General features: G+C 36.1%; 1 protein-coding gene across 1 annotated transcript; it reads left to right on the top strand.

Moving 5' to 3' along the window:
* The first annotated feature begins 8,158 nt into the window (after window positions 1-8,158).
* Window positions 8,159-11,985, top strand: LOC125178163. The gene is made up of 5 exons (XM_047881295.1): window positions 8,159-8,662; window positions 8,717-8,739; window positions 9,006-9,127; window positions 9,931-10,065; window positions 11,189-11,985. The coding sequence occupies exons 1-5, from the start codon at window positions 8,335-8,337 to the stop codon at window positions 11,442-11,444; spliced, it is 864 nt and encodes a 287-aa protein (XP_047737251.1). The 5' UTR covers window positions 8,159-8,334; the 3' UTR covers window positions 11,445-11,985.

Genomic DNA, 11,985 nt, shown 5'->3' with positions numbered 1-11,985 from the left:
TAGTTAACTTAAAATGTCCTAGGCACACAGCTATTTTCACAGATGGTTCCCACATAGCCACTCCAAACCACTCTTCTTTTGCTGCAGTTTCCATACCCTCCAAAGGGGTACTACTAAGATGGAAACTCCACCCTGAAATTCAGGCAATAGAGTCAGAATTGTTTGCAATAAAGGAAGCATTATATTGGTCACAAGTAAACCTCCTCCACTCTGAGAATATTGTCATTTTCACTGATTCACAATCATCAATTTGCTTGATTAGAAATAGGCAACCTGAATCCTATCTTAGTTTAATATTTGATATTCAAAATAAAATCATATCACTGATGCCCTCCCATGAGGTGTAAATTCAGTATATTCCTGGTCACCGGGGAATTTCAGGCAATGAGGCTGCTGATCAGGCAGCCAGGGATACTCACCAGCTTGGTTACCGTACTCTCATCCCCAGCTCAATGGAAGAAATGGCAAGATTAGTGCATGAAGGAATTCTGGCCAGTTGGATCCAGTCATGGATTGTGGAGGTAAATAAATACATCAGGGAAGGGTCACTGCATAACTTTGATTAGAGACAGGGTAGGTGAATGGCCTTGGGCCTCTCATAGCAACCAAGCCATTGAAACAGCTCTGACTAGGCTTCATACTGGACATGCTGGTGTGAGAGCTCATATGGCCCGTTTTGAGCTTGTAATAGTCCCCTGTGCCCTTGTGGTTCCCCAGAGACCATCCAACACTTATTGCTACAGTGCCCTCTGCACCAACATGCTAGAACCAATTTAACCAACCTGCTAACCCGTCCTAATATTCCTGTAACCCTTAAAAATATACTAGGAGGTGGCCCCTACCCCTGCTTGATCCAGAACTTAATAATGGATGCAGTTGGTGCATTCTTGATTGCCCTGGGAAATGGGTGTTTTGCATGCATTATGAATTAAGATTCCTAATATTATAATCCTAGATCTCAGTAGTAAAACTAACCATACTAAAACGTGTGGGGAACTAACACTATCAGAATATTCACTTCATCCCAGCACTATTATAAGTATGTACCTAATTTGAGACAAGCGGTACCAGTCTATGTAGGTTGTTAGGATCAGTATGATGTTAAGTAGGACCAGAATATTGTTAGGATCAGTACCTATCTGATATCAATTTCATGTACAAAGACTACCATTGTAAGGACTGTTACCGCTTGGCTGCAAATCAGTTTTCAGATATTGCTCCTTCAGAGAAAGCCCACAGGGTTTATGTTTTCTTTTCTGTACACCACACAGCAGCTCCTTAACAGTCACAATTTGTTTTAACAACTTGATCTTAAGAAGCTCCAGGTTGCCCCCCTCCCAGGCTGGACCTTCAGTAACTTGTGCATACTCAAGCGATGCTCAGTTCAGGGCATGGATATTGCAACTAACTGGGCTAGGAATTTTTATTTTATTCATTTTCTTTCTTACTGTTGATTCCTTCCTGTTTCCTTCCTTCATTTTACGTAATTTAGTATTAAGACATTGCTTGAAACCCTTGATTTCATGAATAATGCTATTATTACAAAAGATCTTTTGTAATAATAAAAGATCACAAATTTGCAAAAAAAAAGATTGCCAGTTGTTTTTAAGCACAAACAAACCCTATTTAAGCAAGGGGCTGCATGGACTAGCTTGCAGTGCTCCTATAATAAGAGATAAAGAAGAAGAGCCAGCTGCATTCAATGAGTAAACATCTAGCATGTTTTTTCCGTGACTGTGTAAATTTAACTTGAAAATAATCTTTTATACATCTATTACTTAGACTATACTTTTAAATATGGCGTCAAGATGGCGTCATCATTAATCAAGTTTTTATTATTTTTATTGAAACAAGCTGCTCAAATTAAGCTGCTTGTTGGGCGGGACTTTTAAAATTAATGCCTCTTGTGCGCTGAAACAAAAAACTTCTTGTCCACTATTTTGCTCAATTTTTTGTGGTCTGTGCTTGTTCAGGATTGGATTATTTTAATTTTCTTACTTGTTTCTGAAATCTTGCAGCTCCAACAGGACAAATTTTTAATACATTTGGAATCTCCCAGCCTGATCATGCAATTTTGTTAACAATTAGATAGGAGGTAATTCATCTGGTAGAAATCTTGTGGTTCTAGGAATGGCAAAAAAGCTCTAGTTGCGGCCCTAAAGCTAGATGTTTTCCATGCTTGTGCTTGTTGTAGACTTGTAGTTTGTTAGTTTGTGCACACATCTATTATTGGTCCTGGAGACTGGTTAAGCATGAAGGGCACCCGATCTTAGTCTGTACTATCCCCCACCAAGACCAGGAGGAGTACCGACCTTGTGATTCCGCACCCGGGGACTGGTCTTCTGACCGACCCAAGTTTGGAATTTAAATTATTTAATTTTAGATCAAGGACAAATAGTCACCCCAAAATTCTCTTATTTGATGTAATTCAGACTTTTCTTATATTTATCTGATAATATTTTGGAACTGAGTAGAGTAATAGGATGGATTGAAGATTGATCATGAATATAATCAATATATGGACTGTTATTTCAAGAATCCCACGGTGAATCAATACTTGAATTGTCATCCTAAAATATTTTGTATGATCATCGGTAATGGCTCTCTGTCTCTAGATTTTACTTGTATAAGCCCATGCTCCCATTATCCCATAGGCACTACACTGTCAGTCTGTCACAAGACACAAAAATGCACCAGGTGTCAGGTGCATGGTATTTTATAGCCATTTCCTCAATTTATTCTGAGTGCTAAAATTTGGTAATGAATACATGGAGAAAAACATCCCCAAGAAAAGTTTGAATACAGATATATTTTTTTATTATGTGCCTTCACCAACCTTTTGGAAATATTGGGCTGATTTTTCCAAAAATTACATGTGAAACATGCTAGGCTAACAGGGAATTTTTGAAAACAGTGTGCAAAAATGTACACACTATATTTTTCAATGGCAAAGGAGGAAGAGAGCAATAGGAGTGGGTAAAATTATCTGTGCAATTGGGAATTTCAGTCTTTTTTGAATGGCTTTGGTATAAATTCTACCTAATTTTCTAAACTCGAAAGAAATTCTATGTAAGTGCACAAGTACTTGCAGGAAAATTTTGTGAGGAATAGAGATTTATATACTAATTGATACTGCCTATATGACTCTGTCTTCACTGAATCTCTTTGTTAAACATTACACCAAGCTTTAAGATAAAGTTAAGATATACGGTACTTGACTAAATAAAGACAACACATTAAAAAAACGTAAAAAAACAAAAATAAGAACTATGTTAGGAGACTATCAAATCCCTGTAGCCAGGGTAAAATTTACTAGAGGTAGTATATAAAAAAAATGCACACATTATTTTAGATATAAAAATTTGATACTAGATATTCATTTTTTATTTAGCTGATAATAATAACTCAATGCTTCCAAAGAAGTTCATCTCGACGTCTGATGTCTTGTGTAAGCGACCTCTTGTACAACTGTCTTTGTTTCTGTTGCTTTTGATCTGTCACTCCATGTCACATTGCTCTTCTTTTTATTAATGAATTTTAGATTTTGTTTTGCCTATTGCAAATCTTAATTTACAGTCATTTTGTAAATATGTGCAGACCTTGTACATTTGATATATCTTAATAAAGGTTATAACCTTAGAGTTTTCAAACTTTGAATTTAAACAAGCATTAGTGCTTCCACAATATCCATTCTTTCTCGTTGTCATGGCCCCTCCTATTTGATAGAAGAGGGGATAAGTTGTTACTTGCAGTGCACTGAGACAGACATAACACTGTCAAACAGGTAATAAGGGACAGGTGGGGTAAATTGGGCCAGTTTAGCATTTAATAGAAATGTTGTAGCAGGCTAGCAGCTAAACTAGTTGAGATACCTATTGCAAAACTAATAATATTAGCTTAAAGTTAAAGGGAGCATGTGCCCTGAAATCTAAGAAATCACGTTTTCTGTGGTATGATCTCTTTTTGTAGAGGAAACAATTACAAAGAAACTAAAATGAACTGCACTAAGGTAGCTTTCATTGTTTTTTTTTGTGAGCTTTTCATTTCAATTGCATCATTTTAAGCTTTTATAAATTGCAATTTTATAACTAAATGTTATGTATATTTCTTTGAATTTTGACCCTTTATTTATGGATCATTATTCATGTTAATTGAATAGTGTTTGCATTTGTTTGAAAGCTGCAAACACAGCGCTTTCAATAAAGCAAACCTCATGGATGTACATGCTATATTTTTTGCGTTAGGCCATTTAAAGTCTAAAGAATAAGTCTAAAGATGCTTAATGGTACCCAAATTCAAGTAATTGGCAAATGGAAAAGCTTAGGATACAGTATCCAGCATTTTTTTGACATATTCATATTTTCTACAAGTTTTTACTTATTTTTGACTGTTACAACTTGAAAACCTATCTCCTCCTATAATTTTTCAGCTACAGCAATGAGAGATATACCATTCAATTTGTAATAAAAATCTTAATAGATCAACCGCTCATTTTTTTCCTTTTTGTTTTGATTATACCTATATTGAAAAAAGGGGTCAAAATTGAAAAAAAAAATAAATTTTGAAAAAATCAGAAAAAAACTTGAAAAAAATTGATCAAGTGAACAGATGATTGCTAGATATGGTCTTTACAAATCAAATGATATGCTTCTTGATGTTGTAGCTTGAAAATCCCAGGAGGAGATAGATTTCTAAAGTACGGTACCTCCTTTTTTACATTTTCTATGAATATCACATTATTTTTCATTTTTTAGAAAAATTTACACGAGAAAAAAAGTTTTCTCTCTCTATTTTACATACTTGCACCAAGTTTCATATTGATCCTTTTGTAAATATAAAAGTTTTCATTTTGTGGACATGCTCCCCTAAAACATTTTTCCTATCTATGTAGCAAAAAGCAAATTAAATCAAACATTTACTGCCTCTAAAAATCCATGAAAAAAAGTGTGAAAAGTGAGATTTTGGAAAAGTACTGTCAAATGGGGTAATGAGGGATGGGCAGGGTGAATCGGGACAGTTGTCCCACATGTCGTAGAAATGTTGTAGCACCTAAACTAATAAAAATATTGCAAAACTAAAAATAGTGGCGTAAAGTTTAACACTTTTACTATCTATGTAGCATAAAGTAAGTTAAGCAATCATACGTTTACTACCTCTGAAAAATCCCTGAAAAAAAGTGTCAAAAATGAGATTTTAGATACGTACTTCTCCTAAGGTCTTGCAATATAAAATATTTGCTGTATCAACAAATTTTACTTAAAAGTTGCACACAGGAGCTGGCTTATAACCATAGGTAATTGACAGAATTTGAATATCTCATTAAAAAAATTGCGGTCATTTCCGCAGGACAGGGTAATAAGGGACACCTCCCAGGGTAATAAGGGACACCCCTAAAAACTAATTTACAGTAGAACCTCAATTAGCAAAGGCTCCAGCTAACGAAAAAAATAATTAAAAACAAAAAAATTTGTTTATATTTACCTCGCTTAGCTAAAAAAATACACTAATAAGAAATTAATGCATCATTGGTCATCACAAAATTGTACAGAGAAAGTCATGGATAGAATTGTGCACCGGGCAACATAAAATGAAAAGTAATTAACCTAAACTATGATTTATTTCTCCAAAAATATGATTATTGTCACTAGAATATTCCTTTCAGTTTCAGGTATGTTTTTGAAATAATTTTGGTTAAAGTGAATTCACTTGACCCAATTAAAATGGAGAGAAATTACAAGCCATCCTGTAAGCTTGCAAATACAGAAAAGTGTTATACAGCTGCTGATATGAAGCTTGCAGTGGACAAGGTCGTTGTAAATGCTCAATGGCATGCTCATAGATACAGTAATAGGTACCTATCACATCAATAATATGGTAATGTATGGATATGGTAATATCACATCAATAAAGAAATAACAAGTAAGAATCACAGAAAATTTCATTAATTTTACATCTACATCATCTACAAAGGAAAAGGACTTCAGATTACTGTTAGTAATAGATGAGTGCACTCTGCATGCTTCAAACGTTTTAAAATTAAGTTATATTTCAAGTGTCCTGGATTACCCCCTTCCCAGGTGTAATTCGGGTTGCTTTTATTTTGCACCAGGCACCTTGCAAATAAAATATAGAATTTCTTCAGAGTGCTCATATGATTGCCCTTGCAAAAGACCTTTTAAATGAGCTCAAACTCGTTTATGGAATGTTTATTAATAAGAAGTTATCAACAAAAAATTACCAAAACCACCCCTTATTAGTACCCTGTTTGATTACCCTTAATCTACGCGGTGCCAGTTTTGATTAGCGCGACTTTTTTTTCACAACGCATCATTTTCCCGCCTCTAGCCAGAGGTGTTACGTTCGTAACAAAAGTGTTACTTTTTGCTTATTAGATCTTATGTTGTTACTTTTGTTACTTCTTTTGGAAAAATTCGCCAAATGTTGTTACTTTATGAATTTCAGCAATAATTCTTTAAATAAGGTCCCGTTCCGTAGGCACTCGTGCTGACTACAGAGTCGGTTTAACCGCGCCTTGTCTCGTTCATAACTCGTATGATCGAGTTCGGCAACGTTCGCCGATAAGTGCGCCATGCCGGTGCTCTAGCCCTTTAAGCCCTGGTGTGACGAATTCGTCACACAGAAAATAAAAGCTTCTACCGAGAGTAATTACATGCTTGGAGTCTAGCCGCGAGTGTGACGGTAGCGTCACATGTTGTGAACTCGTTCGAACGACGTTCGATTGAGTAGGCGCGTCGCTTCTGCCAGTTTAACACAAAGACTGCGCGTGATCTGAAAAGTAATTCAGATTGTTTTTTCACTTTCGAAACATAATTCAGTGCGTAAAGGGCTAGTTACTCGTTAGCCTTCAACTGGTCAAGATCGATGCCATATCTACTGCTCACTTTTATCAAACTACATAATTTTCCTTTCCTTTGCTATTTTTGAGGATTCATTATAATTATTCCCATATATTCTTAAGTTTGATTAGCGCGGTTTTGCTTAACACCGTAAAACTCGGGGATTTATTAACCGCGTTAATCAAGGGATTGCTGTAATATAAATTACAGAATAAAACTGTACGAAAGATTTCAGTGTAATGTTGTCAACCTCAGCCTGTTACTAGTGTCAACATGTTAGTTGTGTTAAGTTGTTACCAGTTACCACGTACAGGTATTTTTTCTTGTTCCAGTTTGTTTACAAATATTTTTACACAGTTATTTTTATGTTCCATCTTCCCTACATGGATGTCTACTTTGATCTACCAATCTCAAAAATAATCCACATATATATACAAAAAAAAGACTGATTTTTATATGTATATGTGGATAATTTCTTAGATTGGTAGATTAAAGTTCACATCCATGTAGGGAAGGTAAAACATAAAAATAACTGTAATACTTCTATTTACTGTATCTAACCCTGGGGTAACCCATACTAGTTCGGTTAGGTTAATTGCAATAAAGTTGCATTGATATGTTTTAAAAATGTTGTATTATCATTAAATGTTAATGAGTAAATCCCAATAGCTGAACAATAAATATTTAGAGATTTCCAATAATTTTGGCCATTGTAGCGGCTAATGTAGCGCGCTACATTTTACTGTAGCGGTAGCGGTAGTGCCCGTTACAATCTAGTGGGTGTAGCGGTAGCGGCAGCGCCCGCTACATTTAGAGCATGTAGCGGTAGCGGTAGCGCCGCTACATTTCCAAGTAGCGCTGCCCAGCTCTGACTACATGCCATGTAGCAGTTTTAGCTTAACACGTTGACTACATATTGGTACATATGCGTACCACGAAATGTATTTTACCAGGAGGTAGTGGTACATAATTCAGGTTGCCTAAAATCGGCCAAATCCGAGAACAAAAAAGGCCAAAAAAGGCCGATAATTCAATGTATACTAGTTTATTTGTAGGTTCCGCTATAAAAATTCCATTTATTTTCTTTTTGCAGTATTTAAAATTCAATTAGGAAGTACCCCTGTCATAAATTTTAGCCAGCCAACGCAATTGAGAAAAACTAAATCATGGAATTCGTCCGGAAAAAATGACCGTCTGGCAACCCTGCTTAAAAAAAGTACAAAAAATAAAATAATGGTACAATATGATGCAATCGTAGTCAATGTGTTAAATTATTTTAATTTTGTGACAAATGTTTAAATTAAACCTTTTGTTTAAGCCTCTACTGCACTTTATAAAATTCCCTACAGGGTATCCCTATCATTACTGCCAACATTATAGAGTAGAAACTTCAACCACATTGATTTACAATTCTCATCGCATGTGATGCTGGCATCCATTACTAAAGAATGCATGGTTATGCTGCACCAACTCTCAGATGCTGCAGTCTGCAGTGGCAGACGCCCTGAGCCAAGCCTCTCTCGAGCATCTCCTGGTGCAGTCTGCAGTGGCAGATTCCCTGAGCCAAGCCTCTCTCAAGCATCTCCTGGTGCAGTCTGCAGTGGCAGATGCCCTGAGCCAAGCCTCTCTCAAGCATCTCCTGGTGCAGTCTGCAGTGGCAGATGCCCTGAGCCAAGCCTCTCTCAAGCATCTCCTGGTGCAGTCTGCAGTGGCAGATGCCCTGAGCAAAGCCTCTCTCAAGCATCTCCTGGTGCAGTCTGCAGTGGCAGACGCCCTGAGCCAAGCCTCTCTCAAGCATCTCCTGGTGCAGTCTGCAGTGGCAGATACCCTGAGCCAAGCCTCATTTTAGCAACTCCTGCTGCTGGCAAAGTCAAGTCTGAAGGTAAACCAAATTCCATGTGCCTCATTAATTTGAACATCAGAGGAAAAATTGAGTTCAAGTCCTAAATTTCTTTGGAGTTTCACTATGATATTTGATAAAATAGTATGAGAATATACCACCTCATGAATCACTCATTAGAGTGTTATTAAATTTGTTGTCGAAAGCTCACACGACTACTTAGTTTCATGACTATTATATGTATTTACTGTTAAATGTCTTGCTCTGCTGTATAATGATAGAAGGATATCAATGTACTTATTTTCCAGCTTTGGAAATGGTTGAACCTTCTCCGGTCATCAAAGTTTCTGCTATCTCCATCAAAAAAGAGCTTGATGATGAAACTGAGGACTTATCCATCAAAGAAGAGACATTCTTGTATGGAAATGAGGTAAATTGAGTCAATATTTTAATGAATATTTTGTAAAGCATTTCAAATGACAGCAATGGCACCATAGATCTTCAAGAGATAAATCTTTTTCCTGCATAATGTCTTCCTCGTTATATAATTATTATTAGGGATTAGGCACGTGTGTCTCAATTTAGTAATTGGCAAGACGTTATGAGAAATATGGTTTAGAAATACCTACCTTATATTTGCTTTTCTAAATAGAAAAACACAAATTTGTACTATTGTTGCCTGTAGCCAAATAAAATTGAAACGTAATGACCTTTGTTGGCAAAATTACACCCAGAACTGTCTTAACTTTTCTTTACTAAATGGTTCTTCTCTGCTTGTCAATTACTAAATGAAAATTGAGTACAAATTTCAAAGAAGATTAATGGAGAATTAGCCACCACATAATTTTCCTCGCGTGTCAATAAATATCATCTCTTCCACTCAAGTGATGAGACTATACAAGCACAATTCAATGCAATACAGTACAATCTATCACGTTTATAAATGCCAATTTTGGTGCAACTGAAGCCAAAGTGTGCACTTGCTTTTGAAATCGTCATTCGAACTCGTTTATTCATTCTAAATTTTAAAATGGTAGAGTGAAATGTTTTTACTCATAAAGCATTGATTTGATAAGATATTTCATATCCAGAAATTTGTGATTCTACCATTCAATAGCTTTTGAGAAGTAGGAACTTACACAGAATTTTATTCAGATTCCTATATTTTATCCTTCTTCATAAATTGCACACATCACTGCCAGCAACATGACATCGTCCTCCACTTCTCCGCAGGCTTGCCCAACTGAACAGCTCAGCCATGCACCTGCATTCTCCTCTTGTTTGCCATGCAAGATGGAAGTTCATGTTGAGGATCATGGCAACCACCCAAGCTCATCACAGAACATTTCTGCTCTGTTGGTCAATCAGGTATATTCACTAAGCCTAATTTTTATGATTTTTTTAAGATTAATTTTTACTAAGCGCTAATTTTTATGATTCAAGATTTTTCCCAACTCTTTGAAATTGCCAATCTTTTGTTTAATTGTTGGTATTTAGTTATAAAGTGAGCAAGTGGAACTGTAAAGATTCGAACAAATGCACTTTTTCTCAAAATAATAATAATAATATTGATAATAAAATTATTATTATCATTGATAAATAATAATAATAATATTTTGCAAAAATTGATGGTATTACTTTTAATTTCCCCTAAGCACGGATTCCATCCTTGAACTAGACATCTAGTTCAAGCAGTGTAGGAAGTTGTAGAAAGGAAGCTTGAGCCTATTACATTAAACAGAATTTCCCCACTCTGCTTGTGTTTCTGGGATCACATGCAAGGAAGATTGGGAAAAGTCTACATGATATGGGAAAGGACCTGTTCAAGATGGATTTCTTTGTGTTTTAACAGTAGTTCTTTCATCTTGAAGTTGTCCATGGTCTGTTTTGGTGAACATATTGTGTGCACTCACAGCAAGTAAATCCCTACTTCTTGTGACATTAAGCTGTTATGAATAAGGAAACAAAATTATCAGTACGATATTGAGCATTAGAGGAGTGAAACTCCACTTCAAAAAATGAATATTTTATTCAGCTTTTATTCTGAGAATATAGTTTCATGCCATAAAAAAGTGGGTACTGCCTTGCTGCATAAGTGTCACAACCCATTAGCCAACCCACAGCTTTATTGGAAGTTGGCTTCCGAATTTAAAAGTTTATGTATCTTAAACCAATATATTTAACTTTACATCAGTAATAATTTGCAATACAGTTTCGGTTTCATCCATGATTAAGGTTGAAATCTCATATCTACTGCTCACGTTGAGAGTAAGTAATTGTAACTCGCTTATTTGCACAAGACAGGAATTAATGCTGCGAGGTCCCTGCATGAACCAGAATAGACTGGTAAATTTCAATTCTCTCTTTATATATGTCAAAAATTTTTATTTTAGTTTGAGACAACTAAAAGATTCTATGAAGAATCAAAGCTGTTGGATGGATATGGCTGTTAATAATAATGTGAATTGTTTTACTTTGTTTTTATAACTAGTGCGAAGCTGGTGGGTCAGCATCGGCATCAGGAGATGCTGCTGACAACGCTGGCGTCTCTGGGGCGTCCAACTCCAGGCAAGGCAGGAGGCTTGGTTGTTCCCAGCGTGGATTGGTGCCTGCAAGTGCAGGTCAACAGCAGCAGCACATTCATCAAGAACATCTTGCTTCAGGATCCCATCGTTCCTCTGACTGCGACAACACCTCTAGTTCAGGGAGTGGACTGCAGCAGAACGATAATGCTATGCATTCGATAAAAGACTCACTGCAGTGCCAAGACTGTGGTTATAAATGTACCACGAAGAAATCAATGCAAAAGCATATAGCTTGCAAACACTTACGCAGAAGTAAACACCAATGTCACTTCTGTTTAAATTCGTGTGCCACCAAAGCTGGACTCAAACAACATATTCTCTTGAGGCATCCTCAGGGAAATTCACAGAAATTTTCTAATGTTAAATACGTTGATGGTTGCAAAAAAATCCTGCACAAGCATTGCATTTCTAAATTGTCAACAATGAAGAAAATGGGCTGCACTGAGTGTGATTTTGCTTGCACTACAAAAAGAAGCTCGAAAAGGCATTTTCTTTTTAAACATTCAACAGAAAAACTTATTCAGTGTTCTGAGTGTGATTATTCTTGCATCGCAAAAAACTTGAAACGTCATTTTCTAAATATGCATTCAGCAGAAAAACCTTTTCAGTGCACCGAGTGTGATTATGCTTGCACGACAAATAGGAACTTGAAGCGACATTTTCTTCAAAAGCATTCAACAGAAAAACCTTTTCAGTGCACTGA

Source organism: Hyalella azteca, unplaced genomic scaffold, assembly GCF_000764305.2.
Source record: "Hyalella azteca isolate HAZT.00-mixed unplaced genomic scaffold, Hazt_2.0.2 contig7558, whole genome shotgun sequence".
Lineage (NCBI taxonomy): Eukaryota > Metazoa > Arthropoda > Malacostraca > Amphipoda > Hyalellidae > Hyalella > Hyalella azteca.
Note: the sequence above shows the minus strand (reverse complement) of the source record. Positions and strands in the feature narration are given on the sequence as shown.